The sequence below is a fragment of the Varanus komodoensis genome, unplaced genomic scaffold (assembly GCF_004798865.1).
Source record: "Varanus komodoensis strain SLA01 unplaced genomic scaffold, ASM479886v1 scaffold21, whole genome shotgun sequence".
NCBI classification, from domain to species: domain Eukaryota; kingdom Metazoa; phylum Chordata; class Lepidosauria; order Squamata; family Varanidae; genus Varanus; species Varanus komodoensis.
Genome location: NW_025335589.1, coordinates 18,097,139 through 18,124,737, shown reverse-complemented (window position 1 = coordinate 18,124,737; position 27,599 = coordinate 18,097,139). Strand labels below are relative to the sequence as shown.

The window sequence follows — 27,599 nt, the reverse complement described above, 5'->3', positions numbered from 1 at the left end:
AACCCTAAGAGCACTTCAGGCAAGGTCGGGAGGCCATAGGAGTGTGGCCTAATTCTCTACCCAAATATGCCAATGTTTTTAAGAAAGGCTTTGAATTAGTTGACGTAAAAGTTCCTTTACACAGTATTATATGGAGCACACTGGGTAACATGGGACCAGTCACAGGCTCTCAGCTCAAACTACCTCACATGGTTGTTGTCAGGATAAAAAAATTGAGAGGAGGAGGAAGATTATGTAATTCCTTGAAGGGTTTTTCCTTGAATTATGACCTGACTTACTCAAAAGAAAAAGGAACAATATTAATTAAATAACGGACTATGTATTACCTGAGGAGATATCAAATTTAAATTCTGTATTTGGAATGATGTCATTTCACTTTCATGTACATTTCTCAAACACAAACACAGGTTATATTACCTGAAAGATTGATTTTATAATCTCTTTTAACTTAATACATCCAATATATTTATTTTTAAACATACACACCAAAATATTAGGTTTGTGGGGCGAAACAAAACAGTCAACAGGCAGGTAAATTCAGAAAGGTATGCCTTTGAGAGTGTAATTACTTTAAAAAAAAAATAAAAAACTTGAGGACTTTAAATGATAATGGTTAAGACTTGACCTTGTTATAATAAATTAAAAGAGAAATATGGAGATGCTAATGCTGGTGCTGATGATTATTTCTCAATATTCACAAAAAAGCATTCCACAATACAAGGTAATCAAATATAATAGAAAATACATGCAATTCTAGATGTAACGTAATCTAAACAGCCAAAACAGTAACAGTAAGCTTTTCAGTCTGAGGAATAGCAATTCCTGTACTGCATACCAAGTGCCATACACCTGGGAAGAAAGAACTGTCTTAACCTGTGGCATCAGGTGGATCTCAGTAGTAGCAGCATCTCATGACTGGGGGAAAGGGGGCATACTGAGATGCTCCTCTTTCATGTTGCCATGTCCCAAGCCTTCTCAGAATCAATACTTGGAGGAAGGCCTCTGAAGTCAATCTTAGTCTCCTGGATGCTATGGGGAGGAGGTCCAAATGTTAGGTAGACCTAGTGTTAGCTCCAGAGTCTTAAGAGTCCTTGGACAACACACTCTGAATGGCTCTCTCTTTCTTGGGAAGTCTATCTTCTCACCACCAGGCCTTCAGCTGTTATTATCCCTCATCCTCTGTCTCATCATTGCTGCCACTTGCTTTCCTGACAGGAGGAGAGACAGTGAGCAAGATGCTGGTTGCTATGGTGCAGAAGAGAAGCAAAACCAAAGAGGCTTGCTGGTGGACACCTGCTGGGTGTAGGCCCTGAGCAACGCCCAATCACACCCACCTTTGGTTCCAGTCTTCCTGCTACCCTCAATGAATTTGCAAATGTGGCATGTAACTCCTGCTGCAATCAGACACAGTTGATATTTAAAATTGCATGAAATATGTACTCCATTAAATTCCCCTTTTCCTCTTCCCCTTTTAAAGCAAAATACATTCATGCTCCCTTTCCATTCATTCTTTATTTACAGCTGAAGTAATCTACAAAGCCTTCCAGCATAAAGCAAGAACTGCATTCTCATAACACCTTTTTCTTGTGTTTGACAGCAGAGTCAGGGGGAGACAGCAGTGAGTCCTGATTTCATGAATTGACCAAACATTGTAGAACTGCATGCATGCTTGGTGACCTGAAAATAAGTTCCATAGGAATTTGCTCAAAGCTAATCAGAAAGCTAATACATTCTGATGAGACTGGACTAGTCCAAACATGCATGATTTTTATTTCCAGATGTCCAAGCAAGGAGGCAGCTTCCATATATACCCTATTTTCGAACTAGTTTAAAATTCCTTAATCTGAAAAGTTAGTATTTACATCTTAAAACTGTATTCAAGGCTTCCAAGTGTTGGGATATATTTTTCTATGTCGTGTTAGACACTTTTGAGCTCTATGTATAAAATATTAGATGTATCAACACACAAGGGATAAAATAATTTCATACTCCAATGGCACAATTTTATGCCTGCTGAACACAGCAGAACTTAGTTCCTAAGTAAGGAAGTTTGCATAGGATGAGGTACTATCCAAATCTGTAAAGACTGCACTTTTGCTTCATAGTTCACTGAAGGTATGTAGACAACTGCAGGAAGTTTGCATGTTTTGCTAAGTAGGCTTTCAATGAAATGTTTGCTACAGTTTACTTACTTGGTGACGGCCATGATGTTTAAGAAATTCCACCTGATCTGCTCAAAAACAGAGTTGTAAAAACTTGTTATAATTTATTAGCCAAATTTGCATTTAATATTTACTATTAACATAACAGATTGAAAGTTAATGCAGTAAGTGTGATCCTTGTTAGGCTTAGGAATCCTTTTAGTATAAACATAATTTAATAATGAAAAAGAGGGCCTGATTCAAAAATATGTTTATACAGATAATTAAGCTTTGGAATGACCAGTTTGAAGAAGTTTTATAGCACTCAGTTGCACACCTGTCTGGACTAGGTGATTCCACCATATTCATATATGTAATTGCTTTCATAATTTCCTAAGAGCGCAAAAGAAGCGAGAAAAACTGTCAGTGTGAGGAACCTAAACATGGAATATAAATTTGAGGGGAAATAATAATAATAAAAGCCCCCAAGTCCTGCTCTTATGCTTCCTACCTGAATTTTACAAATCAGAATGAAACTCTACAAATTGTGAATTGACTTCTACAGGAGATGTACATGTCATTTTACTGCCATCTTAAATAGCTGAAATAAAATTTCAGTGTTTTGATATTTAAGACAACATCCCGGATTCTTACCATTTCCCAACTGTGCCTGTAATAAACAGGTTACGGCAAAATCTATCAGCTATGAAAGAATATTACTCAGCTCATATTCAATGCTCTGCAACTCCAGATAAAGTTGTGCAGTTAAATATCTTATAACCCAATCTGGCAAATGCCTAACTGGATTATAAAGAGATATCAGCTTCTTATTTAGCAATATTTGTTCCATTTCAGAAAATCTCATCAAAAGCATAATTTGACTTCATATAAAAGCTTTACTGGCCTCCCACTCAATGGCACAAGAGTCAACATTACCCTCATTAATTTTAACAGTATAAATCAGATTTTTCAACAGCTTCTCATTAAACAGAGAAACATTAGAGCATCAGAGACTGGAAGACCTTGCCAAATCTGAAAATGGGAACTCTTAGCAAACTGGGCCATGGTCTGAGACTACCAGCATATCAGCTTCTACAAACACTGCTGTAACACTGGTGGTAAACACAAGTATTACATAAAACATTATATGTTTGCTGTCACAGTCAGCAATCACAACAGTAGGCGCATTATTGAGCTTGCCTGTCAAATGAATTCCTTTACCTTGTGAAAATAGACTTATGAATCTATAAGCCAACCACTCATGCTGCAGTTGGCTAGGATTCGGCATAAACTAAAGACATTTTGGTGACTGCCTAAATATAATTTTTACTAATGAGACAAGATTCTTTTCTCAATGAACTGATGCTCTTTGCTACCTTGACTCCCCTGCATTTTTTAATGGCAGCAGTATTAAAGTTGGTTATAGACCCAATGAGCAGGAAAGTAGAAAAGAGCTCACTTCCATTAGGACTGCCAGGTGAAGTGGTAAGGGACACTTGCTGGCTTCTATGTCTTTAGCAGTTTGGCCTACAGAAGTAGAAAAGCTGCAGGTGAAGTCACTTTTCACTACATGGAAATTGGTGTCCTGGCCTGCTAATATCTGCAGTTAATGTTGCTGTTGAAAGTACCAAGGCAGGTCTATTATAGAAAGAAAGGTGGCAACCCTATTCCAGAGCTGTCCTTTGGGTTATCAGTGGTTTCAGTGGCTGGTTTCTATGGCTGCTTATTCTGGTGGACTGCTTGATTGAAGGAGCAAGGGGCTAAGCAAAAACCTTCTCTTCAATCTTCCTACCTGTATCTGCTAAGTAGATTTCAGACATCCAATTGAATGTCCTTTGTTCCAAATTCAGCTCAGAAATCCAGGTGCCACATTCCAAGGCCAAACTCCTTCCATAAGCCGGGTTACAAAACCACTTTCAGTGAGCAGGAGATGTGCCCTTTCTGTTAATCTTCTGCTACCTATCATAGGATTGTATTATTCTGAACGGTCAAAGATAATATTTTGTGCAGTTTCTGTTTTTCATACTATTTCTATTTTAGCAAAATGTTTGAAACACCCAAGATAGGTAGTGGGCTTTATTTATATCTCACAGAATAAGACTATTTCTCCTTTTTTACTTTGCCCATAAGATTGGTATTGAATTAAGATCATTAGGAGAAGTCCAACATTTGGAGGCATATGGCCATTCCCTGCAAGGCAGGAGAAGCAGTGGAGGTGATCTCTGCCTCCCTATCTTCCCACTCTGCATTGTCATTAGAGGAGGTTTTTTGTCCATCTAGTTGGGCTGCCTTAGAGGAGAAGGGAAGGGGGCTGGGGAGGCATCAGGATAGTTGGGACTCTGGCTCTTCCAGTCTCTGACTCTCTCTACCCCTGAAATACCACCTTAGCCACTCTCCAGGGCTGCTTCCTGATCTCAGAGAGCATCCAATGTAGTTCTTTCCACAAGGGCTGTGAGGTGCAGTGGTAGATAAGATCTATTTCCTAGCTCTTAAACCAGAGTGCTCTCCCCAACATCAGATTGGGAATCCCAACTATCCTACGGCTGCTTAGTTACTATTTATAGGCCTTGAGATGCCTCCTTTAGGATTCAGTCCTATTGCCCCTGTAGCAAATGCCCATCATCTCTTAACTTGGAGGCTTTCAGGCTTCCAGTGGTAAGAGTAAGTCAAAGCAGCAAGAATCTCCACTGCCACCAGGCCTCACTTCCTGCATTTTCTTTAGATAGTCTTTTTCAGCCATCTAGATTTACTGCCAGGGAATAGGAGGGAAGGAGAGTAGGTTGCCAGTTGAAACTGGCACAATCTGTGGCCTATCCTCATCCCTTTCCATGCCCCAGTTTGCCCTCCAAGGCCCAGTTGTGACCAGGAGACAGGAAATCCAGCATGGTTTTTTCCATGCTAGCAGTGAGATAGAGTAGGAGCTTGGTCTTTGGAGTCCCACCTCTAAGATTGGTCTTTGGAGTCCCACCTCTGAAGGTTCCTATGGCTTTCCAGATCCTGTCAGAGGCCATACAAGAGCATTTTAGTCATCCTTTCAAAATATGGAATGCTTGACAGACTACTAGAATTTCTTAAAATGTATGTACTTTGGACAAAACATACTAGAGTAATACATCCATGTTAATTTGAGGATGAATGGAAGATTTCTACTCTACCACTAAATTAATGGCCCAGGATTTCTAGGTCAGATATATTAGAAGGAATTTTCTTTCTCTTGTCTCGAAAAGGACACAATTTGCCTGCTTTTTTAATTGGCCAGGCATGAATCCCCTGTGGAGTTCTACAAGGCACACTTAGTTCAGCTAATTTGGGTTTAAAATTTTAAATGGACAGATAAAGGAAGACTACTCAGGTGTCCCATTGGATATAATGGACAGCTTATCAGAAATCACCCCCATTTTAATTGCCTCTCAAATGGTGACACTTTGCCCAATTGCACTGAAATGTGACAAGCTTAATGATCTGAAGGACTTCTACAAAAACCTGCAAATTGCTTGACATTAAAATTTAAAATGCAAATATTATGGTGGCAGTAGACAAGTGAGGACTCCTATTGAAAATGATGTTATCTGAAACAGAAGCAGAAATGAGAAATATTATACAAGCTTATCATGCAGGGATATTGAGATTAGCAAAATTTAAAAGGGTGTGTGGGATTATAATCAACATCATCAATGTAATAATGATAAAGTTAGTAATCATCTATTTGATACCACCGAGATAAATGTACTAGATTGCTCTTTCCCTGCTAGATGTGGCCATTGGCATTGTACCCTGCACCCAGAAGTGTGATTGGACGTATCAGCTGAAGGCACTGCCATCCTAACCTTTTTAACAGAAAACTTTGATACTGCAATCCTAAACTCACTGAACAAAGTGGGACTGCTTTCCGAGCAAACATGCACAAGATTTGTGTTCATTTGTCTTTAGTCCTATACACACACACCTGGGACTTGCTTCTGGCCACACATGTAGAAGATTCCATGGTTATTTAACTACTGAACACACTAATGCATTCTGCTCTTCTACTAGCCTGTGAATGTTTAACATGAAACACTACTATTTAAATCATGCTCATGCTTTATGGCTGAGTTGTAACAGCAAAACTGCCAAAATAAGTTTCAGTATGCGAATAACTTTTGGGGTAAGAAGCCCCAATCTCATTGATTACTGTAGTTCTGAAGTTTAAAAAATAGGATTTCAAATGGAATTTTAAGCTGAAACAAAATCTCATGCGGTTTCCTCTATAACACAAGTTGTATAATGACACTAAGTACTTCTTGCCTCAAGACCTAAATCTTAGAATTTGATTCATTAGTAATTCATGACAGAAAATAAATACATATGGAATTCTCATAAGCATGTAAGATCAGATCAAGATCCATATAGTCCAGTTTTCTGTTCACAAGAAACCCACAGGGAGATCACGGCAACAGCATCCTCTCAGCCATGTTCACTGGCAACTGGTATGCATTGGATTCTGATACGGGATGTAACATACCAGAGCAGTAGAGCAGGCAGTCTTCTGGTTTCTTTTCAGCAACCCCAGTTAATACTACCTCTATGTCCAGGCCAAAGCCATCACAGGTGCCAAGTACCAGCCAGCACAGCAGGTGAAGTGTTGGTGCCTGGTGCGCTGACTGCCTGGCCCCACAAATAGCCACCTTGCCTTATCCTGCACCAGCTGAAGTGTGCAAGCCATCTTCAGAGGCAGTCCCACATACAGAACATTATCTTAGTCCAGACTGGATGACAGGGCATGAAATATTTGTAATTTGCCAGCCAGGATAACCATATGGCACCACTTGCTAGGAGGACACACATAAATCACACATACCAGCATTCTCTGACGTGACTTCCCTTGGAAAATGACAACTCCTAATTTTGCTGTTCCCATCCCTAAGTGATTTGTGTGTGTGCATGTGTACATATATAACTGTATACATTTATCATGCAAATTAATTGCTTCCACTTTCTCCTTCAGTCCTGTAAGGTACACTTTGTCAAGTGTACAGAGAGAGAGAGAGAGAGAATAACGTGGAGCATCTGTTTTTCATTTGTTCTGTTTTGGTCCAGCTTGTATTTAACAGCTACTTGGGGAGATTGAAACAGGCTGGAGCTGTTCCAGGTAGTTAGTGGTAAATGCACCTGGTAGGCAACACTTGCCCTGCTCGTAGAAGCCACATACTGCAGCTCGTGTGGCTATGCACCCAACCTCTGACTTCATCCTGCCCTTTGCGCCTTAGTGCCCTAGTGGTCCATGCAGAAGGTTCTACTCATAATGAGCTTTTATTTTATTTAACTTCATTTCTATACCACCCAATAGCCAAAGTTCCCTGTGCAGCGCACAACTGCCCCCCATCATTGAAGCAAGCTTCCTGCTACAGCCCACATGGCACCAAAATTTTTTGGCACCAGCTCAAGCCAGCCCTCCATGCAGCAGCCTTTAAAGATCTCCTTGGTCACCCAGGGGCTCAATGGGATCATCCTGGTGCTTTTTCTTCTTGCCAGGTCTTTTTATTGTATTATAAGCTACTTTAAATTAATTTGAAATTCTATTAACATTGTTATTTTATATTCTTTATATTCCTTTTTATTATTTTGTTTTATACCTTGTTGTAAACTGGTCAGAGAGCTTCAGCTATGGAGAGGTGTAGAAATGAAATAAATAAATAACAATTAATCATAATATGTAAAGGAGAGCCTTTTCCCATATGAACCTACCCTTAGATCTGCATCTGAGGCCCTGTGAGGGAGCCCCCACCTCAGGATATAAGGAGGGTGTGTACAAGAAGAAGGGCCTTTTCAGGAGTGGCACCCTGAGTTTGGAATGAGCTCCCCAGAGAGGTTCACCTGATGCCATCTTTATACTCTTTTCAGTGCCCGGCAAAACCCATCAGTATTTTGTACAGGGAGCCATGTGACTAATGGTGTGTGTTAGAAATCATATAAATAAATAAATAAAAACACAAAAGAAACAAAAAGTACAATTGCAATAAAACACAGTATATGATACCAATATACAAATTTAGAGTATTATTTCCAACTTTTTTCTTGGGGACAATATTATGTTTTTGAGTGAATAATGATTATTGAGATACTATGGAGTGATGTTAATACTAAAACAATGTAAGAAACTACTTCTTCAGGCGTGATAAAATGAATGCTGAGTACTGTTAGACCATAAGCAGTTCAATGGGACATAAAGACACTGAAGTGTGTCTAGATTATGTGCACCACACTAGATTTTTTAGTTTATCTTGCTCTATGAAATCAAAATGGCCTGTCCTGAATAACCTTGAAGTTATTTCATTCCTGTATTACTGAAAGCCACACTGAATACTTGAAAAGCCATTGGAAATGGCTTTACCTATAATTTGCCTTTGTCAAAAGCAGCAATCACTGCTTTGGGTGACTTGTAATGCTCTATGTTGCAGGCATACACAAAATCAGTAGAATGAACTGTAAATAATTTCAATGCATTGGTTAAATTATTCCAATTTAACCAATCTAACCAATTCCACCAAGTTAGACTTAAAGAGATTAAAAAGCTAATGCGGCTTGGGAAACCCTAGCATACATCCCAGTGTGCTCATTGAAGTTTGAACAAATGGTAATGAAATTAGAGAGTCAAAGAAACTTGGATATTTTGTTCCGGAAGCCAAAGGTAAGGAAAGATGCAGCAAAACTCAAAGAAATCCTCCTGTCCTTCCTCATCACTTATTGAAACATTCTTGAGACAAATGGCATTTTTTAAAAAAGATGAGGCAAATAAAGCATAGGATGGATTCATTTAAAAACTGGTAAACCGAGAAAAGCAGTTATTCCATGCATATCCATTTCTTCCATAAAATGAAATGCAGTGAAGTTTTTTGATTGGATGACCTTGACAAAATGAACAGGACTCCAGTGAATTACACTAAAGAGAGTGCTGTCAGCTTTTTGCTATTTTCATCATGCATTTGTGGAAATGGTGAATATTCCTCATAGATGACTGGACTCTAAAGTGACACCAATAAAACTGTACTAAAAAATAGCTCTGATGATCAGCTCAGTGGTAAAATAAAATAAAGTATGTGGTACAGAATCTTGAATTGTGTCACCAAACATGTACTATAACCAGAAGAAGAGGAGTGGGGCTCATCTCCCCATTGTAAGGGCATGCTTGGTTTTGAATAAACAGCACCATAGCTCTTATTACAGAAAGTGCAAAACTGTCCAGAGGAATTTTAATTCTGCCTTGATGGCTCACTGAGAAGCTTCTACAGATGGGATGGCTGTCAGAACATATCTACTGAGCACTCACTCCTTACCATCAGTAAATAATTTTGTATAAACATGTTTGACTTTCTTTTCTTCTTCTTTTTAAGTCTTCATAAAATGGAATGGAAATAATGGATGTGGTAAACTAGGGCCTGCACTAACATTTGTACTCATAATTTCCCCCATTGGAGACTGCTCAAGGTTTATTTCATTTTCTAGCCTGTCTCCCAAGGAGCTCTGGGCCATATATACAGTGTCCTGCCCCCAATATTGACACAGATTTTTTTTCTCACAACTCAGTCTTGTGAGATAGGTCAGGCTGAATCACTATGAGTGGTCCCTAGTGAGAGTCACAACCAAAGATGACAGAGTGGCTTAGGAAAATATGGGAACGACTGAAACTTGGCAAGTTAGCAGCATTACAGAGATTTACATTAAAACATCAAGAACTGATCCACACTCATTATCTATTTTACAAGTTCCCTAGGTCCAATTTTAATTTATATTTTGTGAGTTAACATATTTGTCTTGAATATGATGTGTGACAGTTTCTTGTTTCTACATTATATTGTAGTGTTGTGTGAGGTTTTTTCCTCTTTTCTTGTAAACTTGCTATATGAAATAATAAATAAATACACAGGCTACACATCTTTTTTTAGGGGCTCTATACAATGGACAGGTGACAAGCATCTGCAGAAGGCCTGCCCACAGGCACAGAGGCATTGATTCCATGGAACATTAAGGAACCTTCCTTCCTAGCACACTGTAGGTGCAGTTTGGCAGTGCAGCTTGGTAAAGGCCTTTCCTAATAAAGGAGTTAGACTGTAATATCACATTTTAGGTAGGAATGATGAAACATGCAAAAAACACAACTGTAGGGTACCTGCTGGAAGAAGACAGGCCCAGACCTTGTCAAATTCTTTTATTATGCTACATTCAGGTCTAGCAGCAATAAAAGTCAAGGAGGGTTCTGGTGAAGAAATTTGCATGCATGTCCTCTGTTCAGAAGGGTTAGTATTGGTTCATTTCTGTAACTACAAAATGAGAACAGAATGAAATAAAGCATTATTTTAAAAACTCTTTTACAGGCAAGTAAATTACTCTGGAAAAGTAATCCTCCTCTGTGTTTACATACACAAAAGTACACGTTTAGCCTTAAGTTTTCAATCTTAAATTCTGAAAGCAAATAGAGCTATGATTATTTTTCAGGAAATCACTGGTATAGTTTCTCTCTCTTTCTTCATGCAGTTTAGGTTTATATACAGTACTGTTTCATGGCTAAAGAGGTTGAAGTCCACAATTAGTGGTACAAATGACTTAAGAGAATTGTGGTTGGTTATAGGGTGAAGATAATAAAATATATATTATTCAGCTAAATGAAAGGAAAACCGCTATCCTTCATAAAACACTAATTCCTTTTTCCTTATCCTTTTCCTTTTCCTTTCCCATTAGGACTATCGGGTGAACATATTTCTCCGTCAGAACTGGAATGATCCACGTCTTACTTATAGTGAATATCCAGATGACTCTTTAGATTTAGATCCATCTATGTTGGACTCTATTTGGAAACCTGACTTGTTCTTTGCCAATGAAAAGGGAGCAAACTTTCATGAAGTAACAACAGACAACAAGTTGCTACGAATTTTTAAAAATGGAAATGTTCTTTATTCTATCAGGTAAATTGCAGAATTTATGTGGGACCTATGAGCTGATGTTGCAGTTTGGGTGCAATCAACATTCCATTAAGGTAAATGGTAAAATTGTAGTTTCATCTATTGGTTGTTCACATATACGAATATACAGGATATAGCCTGAGCCATCCATATAGAACAAGATCAGTAAAATTCCTGACAAGTGATTTGAATATTAAGGCCCCATGTGGAAATCACAGTTTCGCATTGCCCCAAAAGTATAACTGCTGAATTTTCATTTGAAAGCAAAAAAAAGTTAGTGTTTTTCTAAGAGTTTATTTTACTGGTTCTAGTTTCAGTTAAGCCCCTCAACCTTAGATTTCAGAGGAAAGTGTTATGATAATAATACTTGTGTCTCTTTATTTTGTTTATTTTGATGGTGGTGGTAGCTGATTCTCAACTTTTAGATCAAAGTCTTCTCTGAATTCCCTTCTTTAGTAATGTGGTCTAGATCTCCAAGGTAGAATAGCATTTATTTTTCACATTGCCAGAGGCTAACCACAAATACCCCCTTTCCCAAATATCAACAGGAACATAACATAAAATGAGCCCCATGGATATGACCAAATGCCAAAGAAGTCCAGTATCCCGTGGCCAAATCAATAGGAAATTTATAGTCCCATCGCAGTGTTGTTCCCCAGCAACTGGCATTCAGAGGCATTATATCAGCTGTGTAGAGTACATTTTAGTGATACCAGTTATAGTATCTGAAATAGCAGTCAGAGGCAGGAAGTTGTGAACAAACAAAATCAGTTTCAAGACCAGCTCTCTGATTGCAAATCCTGATAGTGACTCCATGAGCTAACATCTGATTAGGCTGCCCTAGCAAGGAATTGTTATTCCTTGGGCAAGTCTCAATGAGAAACAAAGCAAGTAAGTTCTGTATTTATGCAATGTGTGAAATACTTGAGGTCAACTTTGGCCTAAAATTGTAGGCCAAAGTTTTATATGGATTTTGAGGTAAGAGCTAGGCACATTGTATCCCTTTATGGATTTGATGGGAGGGTGTTGCTTTTTAGGGCAATGTACTAGATGTACGCTATGCTTCAATGCAGGGGTACTGAACATTTTTCAGTAAGGAAGCCAAATTCAATTTTGGAGAAGCTTTTGGGCTGTAATCCAATAGTGGGTAGGGCTGAAGTCAAAGTGGGTGCAGCTCAGAACTATTCTTGTCAGTGAATAAGCTTTAAGAGAGGCAGTTGTACCTTTTAGAATGGGGAAAGACACACAGAGAGCATATGGGAAATGGTCAGTGATTGCTGATCAGGGTAAAGTGAAGGAGGAAGAGGTCTGGCCATCTGGTGAACTCCATAGGACAATATTAGAACACCTGATCAACCTGAGCTTCCATACTCCTGCTTCTTCTCTTTCCAGCCTTTTGATCTCTACAATTAAAGGATACCAGTGTATTACTTTACTTGAATTAAGAAGATTCCACTAGTAGGCAACAAGTAAGATGGTCTTTATTTGAAACTCCTAGATGGTCCTTTAGCAGTTATCTCACAAACCTATCATAGCCTTCCAGGATTGATCTGTAGTCTACAATGTAGCTGAATCCTGTAAAACCCTCAAAACATATTTACTCACAGGAAGTCCACTGACTTTCTTAAGGTTTTCTACTGATGTACAGCCTTAAAATACATTTTTCAAGATAACTTCATGTTATTTTCCAAATGCCTAACTGATTGCAATAGCATATGCCTGACTGCTGAATGTTTTACTTTATAGTGCATATGGATGTGTACGCACGGTCATTTTGAGTAAGCAAGGACTATGTGCCATTCAACGTATACTGTATAAAAGTTGTTTTGTATTCTTTCAGATTGACTTTAATACTCTCCTGTCCAATGGATCTCAAAAATTTCCCAATGGATGTCCAAACATGTATAATGCAGCTGGAAAGCTGTAAGTTTAAACATAGTATTTTCATGTTGCTAGCAGATAGACTGTACTGGGTTAAAGGCTATTAATTCATTGCAGTATGACCTCTCATAGATGATAACTGTATTCTTCACAGACAAGTTCCATGTATACATGCAAATAGTAATAATGGTTACATATGAGCACATTCTCCTGCTTCTCTTAATAGAATACACATCACCCATTCAAAAAATGCTCATCCTTACCCTTTCAATGCAATTTAGTAGCGTGCAGAAAGAAATATGAGTCAAGCATGCTTCTTAACCCAGATAAACTTGGGAATTTCCAAATTGGTACCTATATGCTGTGACATACAATGTCCTCCATATAAAGGTGGAGTGGGAAATTGACAACTGTCATCTGCAATGACATGGATGTGAGCTCGTTATTAACAGCAATGCTCTTTTTCCCTATCACACGGAGATTAAAGTCCTGGAATGTAAAATAAGCTGTAATACCTCCTTGTTTTTCTGCTTGTTTCTTCACAGTGGAACTCAGGTCATGCTTAAAGAATCTGTGATATGGTTAGCTTCAGGAATTCTAATCTTCAGACAGAGCTGCATGCGTTTGGCTCTCCTGGAGGCATGCTGTTGGCTTGCCTTGCGGGGAAGTAGTAAAATCAGTGCAGTCAACAGGATGAGATTTCTTAACCACAGCAGGATGCCTAGAGATCCACTTGGATTCAGAAAAGCAAAATAGCTCTGGAATATGTGCCTTATGTAGTAATTTGTGTGTGTTTCTGTGGGTGAATGAGAACAAGTAAGTCACTGTGACTCGGAGAGCTATAAGGCTAATGTCTAATCTAATTGAGCTGTTGTGAATAATTGCTTACTGTACAAAAACACTCTGACTTATCTTACTGTGTCCAAAGCACTTCATGTGTATGGTCAAACTAAGTGAGCAGGGTGGGATGCAGTTGTTTAAGATAAATGCTGGCACTACCCAAACAAAGCATTGAAAAATAAATAGCTGTTATGACTGGTAAAAATCTTACAAGGTCACAAAGTCCCTTCGCACAATCATGCAGTTTTATTGTAGACCTGTACATGCTTTGTGGGTGTAACTGAATCATGACTGTCCTTCTCCTTTGGGAAGGAAAGAGGGAAGGAAAGAGCATACAGTAGAGTTCCAACTATCTGGCCTAATGTGGTGGAAGGGCAGGCCAGATAACAAAAAAGCCAGATAGGCCGGAGTTCTATAAATGCTCACTTCCTAGTCCACCCATACCATTAAAAACACCCTTTTTATACCATAACCCACTCTTATTCATATTTTCTGACCTCTTAGTACAGGCCAGTACTTTATAAATGTTTGTTATGTACTGTACTGTACAAGTTAAAAATTTATTACAGAAAAAGGAAGTCCAAGGATAAAAATATTGTACACATTTTAAGATAAATTTTATAATGTCTAATTTAATTGCAGGAAACATAAAATCATGTACATTGTACAGTATGAATACATACACTTTTAAAATAAACAAAACATTAACGTAAAATGTAGGCTTAATTCTTACAAAAATTATTTAAACTTATTTTACTGTTCATTGATAGTTATTTTTAAACTAGGCTGGATAGTACGGAGGCCGGATAGTCATGAGCCGGATAGTCGAGAGTCTACTGTATATGTTGCATATAGAAGTTCCCAGGTTCAATTCTGGCATCTTCAGGTAGTGCGAGGAAAGAACCCTGCCTGAAACCCTGGCCTGGCAAGGTGGTGGGGCCACTGGGTAAAAAACCCCACTTTTTTCCTTCACACAGCAACACCTGAATTGCAGCTCCTCCCCCAGAATGGCTGGCCTGCAGGTGACACATGGCAGAAGCTATAATCCAGGTAGAGATAGGTGAATGAGCTTGCTCTGCTCAAATGGATAAATTGCACAATGATCAAACATAATTTTCTAGTGCGTGCAACTTTCTTCCATGGAGTAAAGTAAGGCTGATTCAGTATACAAGGGAAATTTGTGCAATAATTTGCAATTTTGCAATTTGTACAAAAGCAAACCTTGTGCAAATGGAATGCAAGCACATGTCTAGCAAACATTTTTGGCAGACATGTGCTTATGTTTTCAGTTATATTCAGGGCATGCTTACATGTTTTGCAAGCAAACACAAAATTCTCATATGTCCTAAACTCAAAGCTCATGTCCTCTCCATGAAGTTGAGCGGGTTGTTGCTACATACCGACTGCAGCATTTTATCCAAAGTGTGCCAGTATGTTAAAGCCCATTACCAGTGGTACTACTCTGTAGGAGCTATCCAGCATACAGAATTACAACAGTGTGATTGGCTTTGTGGTATCCATAGTCTGCTCTTCTGCTCTCATCTCATCACTTTCCAGCTCAGCTTATTTCAGGCCCACAAGCTATTAGAGCACTGTGTCTGTTTACAACTGTTGTGCTGGTGCAGTGGCACGCAGACACGACTCTCCTAACATCTAGGTCCTGGGACAGCTCATTATACTAGCGCAGATTTGGTATTGCATTAACAAAGCAGTTTTGAGTGCCTCTCTCTCTCTCTCTCTCTCTGTTTGTGTGTGTGTGTGTGTGAGAGGGGGGGGGCAGGGAGGCAGGGAGAAAATGCTGTGGCTTATAGGATCCGGCCATAAGTTTAGCTGTGAAAGGTTAGTAGATCATTTTGAGCATTCTTCAACCAGGGACTATAATGCTGTCAAGTATTAATAGGGTATGTCCTCATCTATTGATCTGTAAAGTTTATTTCCATATTTTGATGTCAGAAATTCATTTTCTATGCCATGGAAAAGATAACTGGTCCCCTCAGTGCTATCTGGTTAGTGGGGATGATGATACTGTATCATACTCTAGAGAGAGACCGTATAAGTCTGTTATAACAAGAACAAAAAAAAGTCTTGAAATCTTTGAGACCAAGTCTGCATTTTTACTTAGGAATAAGCCTCACTGAACTTTCCTAGCTTTGCTTAGCACTATGCTGTAACAAATTTATTGCAGTGTAAGCTTTCATGCACTACAATCAACATCTTTATAAGTATGAAGTGCTATTATCCTAGCTAACAAGTAGGTAGATATGAGAGAGAGAGGGGGGGGGGGAGGACAAATGGATGGATGGATTTGTAATCATCTTATGCAGTATACTTTGCCATTTTCAAAAGTAACTTTCTACAGAGAGCATTCAAAGTTCAGAACTGAGAGATATTTAAGTGGGATTTTTTGCCCATTTTTTAAAAATGAAACTTTCTCCCTACAGCAGAGTGTTCACTGAGTTAAAAATAATAAGGGACAAGGACAAAAATGCTGGCAGAAGAATTCATCTGCAGAGAGAATCCTGAAGACTTAGAGGAACCGAGTGACATATTAAATAATACACTTGCATTCAGGCACTTTGATTTGCTGTCTTAAATATTTAAAATGTCTTAAATTCTCACCAATCTTTTATCATGCTAACAGGGTGTGTGCTCTACAAACATTCATCCCTACTGCAGCATAACTTATCTTCCTGCCAGTTTTTGCATATGCAAAGCTATTCATCAGGAGCTGACTGTATGTTGAAAAGACCAGTATGCTGTATTGATACTCCCTCCCTTCATCTTAGTTGAGCAATCCTAAGCACTCTTACTTGAAAAGTGTCATTGAAATAATGGGATTTACTTCTAAGTAGGCATGAATAGGATTGTACTGTTATTGGGGCAGACTATAGATGGAGATATGCATTCATTTTATACCGCATTCCAGCTATTTTCTGCCTCACCTGGACATGCTGAATTAAGCACTACCTGACATGCTGGGGCAAGTATCCTGCCTTTTGGAGCTGGTATCCAGCAGAACTGCCAGCTGAAGCAAGATAGGGAAGGTTGCTCACTTCCAGATGCAGAGCAATCACAAGGTTTCACTTTCAATGACCTCATTCCTGGGATACCAGAAGGAGGACTGGAGGAGGGCAGAGTGGGGAGGAGGTGCCTTCGGATCCCTGCTCTGCCTGACCACCCATTGGCCACCTTGCAGGCAGTAGCACAAACAAGCAGTGCAGCTTCTGATGTCATGTGAACCCAGACACTGGAGAGTTTTCCTGCTTTGATTCTGTCTCTGCCTTTACCAGAAGAGGGTGACCTGAGGAGCTCAAGCACAGCAGTAGAATGCATGCTTTGCATGTGAAGCTGCTGGGTTCCATCCCCAGCATCTCCAGGAGGGACGAGAAGAACTCTTGCATTTGGGAACTGCTGCCAGCCAGTGCTGGCAATACAGGACTAGGTGCACCAAAGATCTTAGTATATGGCAGCTTCCTATGTCCCTATGTTGTATATTGCAAAAAAGTCCTACAACTTCCAGCATGTCCCAGAAAAACCATGGAGGCAGGGGGAATCTTAGAGTTCTTTCTATCTGGACATAAATTGCACCTTTAAAGAGTTTATTAAGTAAGTTTATGTTTCATTACACTGAGTCTGTTGCAGCTTTGATAATAAGTGGATGACAAATATTTGTTTCCAGTTGGACTGTGCTTTATGAACACTTTAAATATTTTCCATTTAATTCATAGAGAGTTTAGAAAAAGAATTCATATACTTTCTTTTATGCTAATTCAGGGTGACTGGAAGCTGGACCTTGATAAATAATATCAAGTTAGATGGTTCTGAAAATTTTTGTTGATAATCTGATATTGTGTGCGTGTCAGGGTGTTAAGCAGGGGATGGTCAATCAATCTTTTTGAATTAAATCTATGATGTTAACTTAAGGAAGTTAACATGCATTCAGCCACTTCAGCCCCCTAGAGAGTCTAGCTACAAGGTCAGAAGCCCATCTCAGCATTGTGGCATAAAGCACAGGGGAATTTTAGCAGAGGGAATGTCCAGAAGAGCTTTGTACCTACTGCACATTTTTCACAGAAAGGTCTTCTATGAATCCAAAAAGTCTGGAGTCTGGAGTGGGTGTGCAGTTCAGCTGGCTACAAGACAGAGGAAAGACTAGGAAAGACGTGTGTGCACATCATTCAGCTATCTTATCTGAGGATGCTTTCATCATAATGTATTGGCCATAAGTCAGGGCTGTAGACCAGACAAGACCATGAAGTGTCTTCACTTCACCTGTCGCCTTCTCTCTCAGTCCCCAACCCCCTCTTCCTCCCCCAGCTGAATTTCTCTTATCTTAAGTCAGCTGCTGATCAGAGATCAGATTTCTCAGCTGAAAATATATCTGAAGCCCAGTGCCAAGGAAGGCTATGTTAAAGTGGAATTGCAGTCGGAGAGGCATTGTGTGTGTGTGTGTGTGTGTGTTGGGGGTGTCGCTTCTCCCCAGTGCTGCAACCCTCCATAAAAAAAATCCTTTCTCCATTGCAATCAGCATTTAAACACGGTTGTGCTGACCAGTGGGAATGGTCCAGCCCACAGATGGCATGCAGGTCCCAACATGCTTGCCTATAGCCACTGTGGTCTTTGGACTAAAAAAGACTTCATATCCCTGTATGCTGTATAATTCTAGACTGATTTATTTTACATAATCCTAGACGGTTTTTGTTGGTATATTTGCCTACGGCACTGTCCTAATGCTCTTGTCATGCCAGATTTCTTGGCAGTAAATTAGCTTACCAGTGGTTACAAGCAATTTGCATGCTGGTACAACGTTAAGTCATAGGAACAGGCTATAGTAGATATAGAAGAAAAACAAATTAACCCCAACTATATTTTATGGAACCATATAGAACTATCTCAGATTTTAGTGGTCTAATTTTTTCAGTAATTTCAAAGAAAAGCAATGAAAGGGTAATTGTCAAGTTGTCTAGTACCTTCAAAATGGAAGAGGCTCATATAAGTGAAAAAAACACATATTGTACAACATTGGCCATGCATTTTTCATATTTAAATTAATTGTATCATACAAAGGGTCAGTGGGCATAGCAAATAACGATAATCAAAATACAGATTAAATGAATGGATCTCATTTGGGAAAATCCATTTTGACACAGCAGTTGTTTCTTGTCAGTTCAATGAGTTGCACTCAAGAGATTTTTCTCCTGGCTATAATCTGCATGCTTCAAATGATAATTTGTTTTACACACAGCCGGTTTTCCTCTGAATGCATGCAAGGTGTGATACAAGATATGCATCTGTGGATCTCTTTCTGTAAAGTCCTCTTGTGGATCTGTAATAAGGTTATCCTGCATGATGTTATACACTGAAAAATGCAGCAGTAAAATGCTATATGGGGTACAGAGCTAAAATTGCTTTCCAGATTATTATTTAATTCGTAAGAGCAGAGTTCCAAATCAAGATGGGAAATATTTATAGGATAGCTCTTTGCATTCTAAGCATCCTGTGATGCACAAATAACATTACTGACTGCAGAACTTACACCCCAACCAATCTTCAAATTTATATGATGGTAGATAAATAGAAATGTCAAGAAAGTTGAGACAAATAACATGGGATTGCTAAGCAGTTGGAGTAATCAACAGAGGAAGAACTTTGGCTCATGACTGAAAGGAATCTCAGCCAAAATTTGAGATTTTCCTCAATGACAGAATGTGGTCATTAGGCAGGTTATAGGGCCAAGCAGACCTGGCACACAGCATATTCTATTAACAGAAATTAACTAGCACCAACTATCACGTTAATTTTACCTCACTAGGTAACATACTTTGGGTGCAAACCTATGGATACAAGAGACACTCTAGATGCCATAGGAAGATGGGACTCCCAGCTCTGGCCTCAGAAACACATTCTAAGGTCAGAGCTGGGACTCCAGATCTGGAGCTTCTGCCTCTGTCCTTGCAGCGGGCACAGAGAGAACTATGCTGGCTGCAGCACAAAGGCCGTTTTGGATGAATATTCTGAGGTATGGAGAGGGAAGGACTAAAGCTCTTGCGGGATAGGATGTTTCTTGGCAGGGCCTAAGACTTTTCTCCTTGCATGCTGCAGCCAAGAACTTAGATGGCCAAAATCTTTTGTAGGGCAGGAGAAGAATGGGAGCAGCCTTGGACATCTGAGTTTGGAGGCTTATGGGAAGCTGTACTGTTTGGGTACAGACCTATGAGCATTTAAGATGTCCAAGTGTGTGTTTGTGTTTCTGTGTTTTTAATGTATTGTTTAATTCTGCTATGTGTTTTACCTTTTTATTGTTCAGTACTCTGGTTTCCATATAGATATGGAGCAATACACAAAGGCTATAAATAGATATTTGGACAGGAAAAAATCCGGTGACTGAAACTCATAGGACTTTCTTCTATCTGTACATGCATAGACATGCAACCCTTATATACCAGTTGTTTTAATGTTATCAATATTGATAAAATTACAGGATCTCCATAGAACTCATATCAAAAAATAGGGAGAGAGAACAGTTGGTTGCATACAGAATACTTGCCCTAACATGACTTTTCTCTCTGTGTGTTTGTCTGTTTGCTATGAAAAGGATCCTGTAGAATTTGTCTGAGCATTAACCATCATTTTCATATCACTTATTTTAGATGTATAAGCCATCCTCCCTTAAAGCTTTATGATGGGTGTGGGATTTCATATGCATCATGAGTTGTAAGGGAGAAAAGGTTTCCTTTTTTGCTTTGTGAATGTTTTCCAGTTAGTTTGCTATCTAAATGAAATATGAATATGTTGTTTATATTTGATATGCCCCAGCTCTTTTTTGGTCTGCAAATAAGCCAATAAAGGTCCAGTGTCAGTGCTTGCTATCCTTTGGCAGTGGCCGGGCCCCAGAGCTGAAGCTTTTCCTGGGCTGCCCTTTTCTGGAACTCCAATCAGTGCTGGGATGGCTTGGAATTGCCAATCCAACGTAGTGCCACCACCCCTATTATGGGCACCCAAGCAATGGCAATGGCAGTTCCAAGTCATTCCATTGCTCATCAGAGTATTGCACTGTTACTTTCCCTGGTGCAGCAGCACAGGCTCATGGGAGGCCAACCAAACTAGGGGGAGCTGCACTTCACATTCTCTCTCAGGGGTGCAGAACTTCAAGCCCATGGGCCAAATGCAGTGCTGATCCATGAGGCTCCATTCAGAGAGACTCCTCTGATGGTCTATAAAATAGAAAGTGTGCTGTAGGTCATGATGTATGATCAGTGCAGCTGTTTTAGGTTTCTCAACACTTATTTGCCAGACCAGAATCTCATGCATTGGGATTCATAAGACCAATCATCTTATCGCCATATAGAAATAACATTGATGAGTAGATTTGACAATGAATTTCTCTTGTGGACTTGTATATGGTCCCAGCATTTGGCACAAGGCTTATATATACTGATTCATTGTATGCTTTCTTTTGCTTTCCTAGTTGGATACACAATGAATGATCTCATTTTTGAATGGCAAGAAAACAGTGCTGTTCAAGTAGCTGAGGGGCTCACTTTGCCACAATTTCTGTTGAAAGAAGATAAAGATTTGACTTACTGCACCAAGCACTACAACACAGGTAGGAGAACTGTGGAGCCCATTGACAATTCAAAGGTCAGGTGTTCCTTTTTTACTGTGACGTTGGTCATTAGTCAACCATATATTCCATATATTCAGCTTCAGAGCAATGGGGCTGGGAGTGAATGCAGTTACATTCTGGATATTGTGGCTGCCACTGCTAAGTGAGAACTAAAGGGGTGATAGTGTCAAATGAGCGACATCAACAAAGTTCTGAAACAACAGTAGGCCACCTTTCCTATATCAGTGGTGGGCAACTTGTGGCCCTATACTTCCCATGATTTGGTCAATACTTCCTATGATTTCTTGATATTTGTCTGTGTCAACTAAGATTGATGGGAGATGTAGGCTGAAATATTTGGAGGACCACAAGTTGAGCACTCCTGGCCTAAATACAAGGGTTGGGGATAGGAAGAGTAGAAATCCAGCAGTAAAAAATTATTTTTGGTGAAATCCACATAGAAGATACATGAAAAATTCAGGTAAAATTGTATACACTGGATTCTTGAAACCAACCTGTTTCTCACACCAAAGAACACTGATCTCAGGTTCAATATTCTGATCAATGGAATACATCCAAATCTTTCTTAACATGCCTCCTATGTCCTGAATTCCATTATCTGCTAACTCTGAAAGGAAAATATAATATGCAGGAATGAATAATTTTAGTCAAGTCAGTTTTCAGGGTCCATTTGCTTGTTTTACTTACCAAGGAAGTCTGGAAAATCACATCCTTTGTGTCATTAGGGTATGGTAACCACCATCAACTGACATGGTCTATACATACATCTTTCACTCACCAATTTAGTAGGGATTCTTTCCAATGTTAATGGTACTTAGAGTAGATGCAACAGAACTTAAATTAGTTTTGACCAACTTAACTTCCATTCATTTCCATGGGTTTACTTTGAGTTGGAATAACAGTGGATACAATCCTAGATCCAAACTACTACAGCTAAGCAGCAATGCAGAAAATGAAGTATATTTGTGTTTGCTGGACACAGATTGTCTTGTGCCACTGTTGACCATCTGTTGTTCAAATCTTATGCCAAATCTTTCAACAAGAGCTTCTTGATTAAGTAAAATTACATGAGGTCAAATATTAACATGAGTTTAAGTGTGCCATTTCCAAGGAAACACAGTGAATGCTTGTTTCACATATAAGCATAAAATTTTGCTTCACTGCTTTTTTCTTTTCATTCATCTTGCTTTTAATGATTCCTGTGAAGGTTGACCTACTATTAGAGAAAAGGAGGTGGCTACATCAGGTGGCTGAGTGTGTAGATTGGGAAACAGCAGTAAACTTTTAGCTATTCTACAATTATTGTTTTATTTTTACTGCCAAGGAGCAAAAGATGCTTGCAGGATTTTCTGCCAAATGTACCAAAATAACACTGCAACCCTTGGAACGCTGCATCTTGAGTTGGATCTAGATTTAATCATACTAAAGTTAGTGTGTAGAAATCAATGGGATGTAAATCATCCATAAATAACTTCAGTCCCATTGATCTACTTTGATTATGGGGGATGCAGGTGGTGCAGCAGTTTCAACTGTTGAGCCGCTGGGCTGTTGACTGGCAGTTTTAATCTGCATGATGGGGCGAGTGCCCTCTACTTTGTCCCAGTTTCTGCATACCTAGCAATTCAAAAGCATGCAAATAGATAAATAGGTGTCACAACAGTGGGAAAGGTAACAGCAGTCCATGCACCTTGGTGGTGCTGGCCACATGACCATGGAAGCATTTTTGGACAATGCTGACCCTTCGGCTTACAAACAGAGAGGAGTACCGGGCCGAGAGTTGGGCGTGTCTATCACGCCAATGGGGATAATCTTTACTTTTACTAAATCTGGTTCCAATTCCTTGATTTGACTTGAGAGTGGAAGCACCATTGTTGTTTCACTTCAGGCAATTCAGGTCTTCAGCCAACCCTGTTGATTTTTATGCCACTGCCTGCTCATCGTATCAAGTTAACCTGCCCTTTCTCATCAAACCTGCTACAAATGTCCAGTATCTTTAAAGAAGACCCAGATAATTTACCAGTCTGTATGAACAGTGCTCTTGCAAATCCCAAAGCTTTAAGGTCTGGATTAGTCCACTGTAATGAAATTGAGAATGACTGTATAAATGCAGAATAGGGAACCTGCAAGTCCCCCAACCCCAGATGATGGATTCCAATCCCATTTTCCTTGACCACTGGCCATGCTGGCTTGAGTTGACAGGAGCTGGAGACCAACAACATCTTAAGGCCTCAGTTTCCCCCTCCCCTCCACACACACACCAGCACCAGATGTAAAGGACAGAATAACTGAACAACATAACTTCAGGTATGTTAAGAATGTAAGAACTTCCTTGTCTGATCAAACTACAGGTATACATAGTATCACATTCTGTTTCTAGCTACAGCCAGCCTGTGCAGACCCTTTGGAAGCTCCCAAGAAAGACCTGATACATTATCCCTGTTTGCCTCTAGCATCTGTTAAAACAAGGAATAGTGTGAGTTGGAGGAGTGTGTCATCATTAATGTCTTTTGCTCAATACAGAACTAGAGGAAAAACAAGCAAAGATCTAGAGAAGTTCCACAAAAACCTTTTGTGTTTTTTTAATTGACTTGCTATAGGGTGACTTTATTGCAATGGGTTTTAATAATAGTTTGACATATTAATAAGAGTTTTTACTTATTATTAAATGCTACTTGTTATTGTCATCCTATTGCTCTTGTTTTTGTTGGTTTTAATAGATTGTAATTTTATTAAAACTTAAAAGGCAGGATAGAAATCTATTACATAAATAAGCTCAAAAACATTGAAACACTGTAGTCATTGTCAAAGTTAAGTCTTCTCCAATCTGGTACCCTCTGAATAAGTTGGTTTAAAGCTCCTAGCATTCCTTAACCAGCTGACTGGGGAATGCTAGGAACTGTAGTTCAACCTATTTGGAGAACACCAGCTTGGGGAAGGCCATTAACACTGCTAACAAATGCTCTGCCATTACATCAGGCATGATTAATAAAGAAAAATGCATCATATTCTTCTAACCGTTCTTCTTTGTCATATCTAGGCAAGTTTACATGCATTGAAGTTCGATTCCACCTTGAGAGGCAGATGGGCTATTATCTCATTCAAATGTACATTCCCAGTCTCTTGATTGTCATACTGTCCTGGGTGTCATTTTGGATCAATATGGATGCAGCTCCAGCCAGAGTGGCTTTAGGTATAACAACTGTACTTACTATGACAACACAGAGTTCAGGGTCACGGGCTTCACTCCCAAAGGTACGCAAGCTCTTGGACTTTGTGTGTTATGATTTTGTTGATGATGGAACATGTTTTTTTTTAGTTCAGTATTCTCCAGCATGGATGGTCTTAAATGTGTGCCTCTTATACCAGAGTTCATTAAAGGAAGAAAGGTAAGAGTGTGCATTGTTGCCCTATAAACCATCTTAATTGTACCCAATGTAACTTACTTCCGAGTAAACATGTATGGGATTGTACATTCAGTAGCTTGACTGCACCAAATTTATTATGCAAATTTAGATAGTCATTGAAAAAAATCACTACTGCATAGTAGTTCTTATACTCGTCTTATCTCTTCGGAGCAGGTAACATTGTCTCCTTGATGACAAAATTTGGAAGCAAAGCTCATAGACAGGAACATTTTGGATGGGTCCATAAATGTAGAATGCCCTTCCTCTAAAGGTTGGAATAGAGTTTTGAAGTCCAAGAGATGCCGCTTCCCCCAGGCAAGCCAGCCAATTTGGTCATCATGCTTACAGTTTGCATCCAATGAGCAGGCAACTAGGATATCAAAGTGATCTTGGATACATTTAACAAGTATGGGTAGGATTAATGCTATAAAATTGATAGCAATACCCATATAAATTATATTATTATTTCCAAACATTTCTCTTAACTGATACATGATGAACCAAATATATTAAGTATTTTTTATTATGTACTTTTCTTTCTCTAAAGAAAGAAAAACAAAGGCTTGTAAAACTCTTGAGGCAAAAACTATTAAATGAAGGGGGATGATGGGAACCAATATTCTTAGACAGTATGAACCAAATCATTTAAGAATGGTAGTATTGTATTTGGATGGAGCATCAGAGAAACTGTGTATAGGTATGGAAGAAATGCAGGAAAAGTCACAATAGGATAAATTTTATTTGGAAGTGGAGAAAGGAGTCCTGAAATAGATAGACAACCCTTTTTGATATGCAATTTAAAATCACAGAAGCAATGGGAAAATAATGTGAAATCGCATTGTTTCCATTTTTGTTGCCTTCACATTTTGCTTCTGTATATAAACAAGAATAATCTACAAATTAGGGAAAAAAAGTATTCTTTTCTCACTTTCTTTTTATAGAATGAGAAATTTCTTTGAAAATGAAACTGATCTTACTGTAACAAAATTAAAAGAAAAGCTTCAGGGAATGCAAATGAATTTGGTTTTCCTTCATCAAATATATTATATTGTTATGAAGGCTCTAATAATACAAGAATATAACTAGAATGATGACAAAACTTGAAGATATTTGACTGGAACACAGGATCAGTACAGAAGGGTTAGACTCTAAAATCTATTCACATTTTCTGGGGAGACCCATCACAACAGCAAATTGACTTGGTGTTGTTCTAGAGGTCACTTATGCTAAACATAATTTACATTTTTCATAATGTTGCATTGGATAATAATGTTGGACATGATAATGTTAGAGTGTTACAGCACTCTAATTTGTGCCCACGGATTCTATATGGTCAAAGTATCTTTCTGCCAAGGATGAATAAACCCTGATGCCACCCTCAGTAGAACAGACAAGCAGGAAACTGAGAACATGGAGTGGTCTTAACAGTGCAATCCTATAAGTAAATGTGCTTTGATAGAGGGAGAAGGGCTATGCCAGGGAATGGAGAAGGGAGCAGGCTGGGGCCATCTCCTTACGTCAGAACTCCAGCCTCTTTGCTTCCCCACTCTGGTGATTTATCTAGATGGCTGAAAAGGACCATCTAGATAAACACATGGAGCAAGGAACGGTGGCAATGGAGAGAGCCATGGCAACGCTTTGCTGTGACCACCCGTGTGCTAAGTGAGCCAGGGACTCACTTTCACGGGCGTTCCAAGGGTATGCATTATTCAATTCTGAGGAAGAGTCAGAGGAGGGGGTGATGGGAAGCCAGGAGGAGGATCAAAGGGCAGCAGAAGTCTTGGATGCTCCGTCAAGGTTGCTGCCCTGCAGTTTCCCAGGCTGACTGTGAGAGCGGGCTTGTTTTGGAAGAGACAGGAAGGGTTTCTGACCATGTGGTGAGATGTCAAGAGAGAGGAGCTACCTAGTTAGAGGACTTGCCTAAGCCTTGCGGGCTCTCTCTCCACCAGTGGGAGCCACCTGAGAGTGTTGCTCACAGTATTACTGAAAGAGAAGGATTTGGGAGAAGTTTCCAGTTTGGGTTCAATGATTTTTGTACGAGCAGAGGCTTATTGCTTGGCTTACTCTTAGAGTGGTATTGTCTTGTTATCTATGAAGTCCTAACAAAACTCTGCATTAGGCCTGGTGTTTTGGAGCCTAAGGGCAAAAAGGGAAGTGTCTGGCTCATGACAACCAGACGCACATAAGCCTCTGAGGTTGGAGGCTTACATGCCTGGAAATTTCTCTCTGGAATGTTGGGTGCTCCTTCCTGAACAGTACAGAATGGGGTACAGAGTATTGTTAAGGAAAGTAAGTCTTATCTTGGACCATATGTTAAACCATCCCAAGACGAAAAGGAACAGCCTAAAAGGGTTTTGAATAAATAAATAACTATGATTTAAAATAAACTTAAGGTGAGATCCTATGGTCTGACAAAAACAGGAAACCTATAACAACCAGCATGTCCCAGCCAGTATAGCTAGCTAGAGCATATCGGGAGCTGTATGACTTGTTTCTGTTGAAACATGCATTTAAGATTGCACCCTTCCAGAAGTTCATAACAGATAGGTTTCTTATCCCTTCCTCCATGCACTATCCCACATGGTTCCAGCATGCACCCCTGACCCCTTGCAGAGCACTCCTGAACAATGTGGGATAATTGCATTTAATTCTTTAATATCAACACTGAAATGTTATCTGATATACTAAAAAGGCATCAGTGTGGTGTTTCTATGGGTCAAAGGTAGCTAAAGTGTGGTGAATGGATAGGAATGCTTCCTTTGGTGAATTT

The 27,599-nt window shown here is 39.4% G+C and overlaps 1 protein-coding gene across 1 annotated transcript in view; it reads left to right on the top strand.

The window, feature by feature from the left end:
- The window catches only part of LOC123023748 (glycine receptor subunit alpha-3), a 49,382-nt gene that overhangs the window by 8,326 nt on the left and 13,457 nt on the right, over positions 1 to 27,599 (top strand). The window contains exons 3-6 of the mRNA XM_044430741.1: positions 10,857 to 11,080; positions 12,918 to 13,000; positions 21,267 to 21,404; positions 24,463 to 24,677. Of these exons, the coding sequence (XP_044286676.1) occupies positions 10,857 to 11,080; positions 12,918 to 13,000; positions 21,267 to 21,404; positions 24,463 to 24,677 (660 nt within the window). The remainder of the gene's footprint in view (positions 1 to 10,856; positions 11,081 to 12,917; positions 13,001 to 21,266; positions 21,405 to 24,462; positions 24,678 to 27,599) is intronic.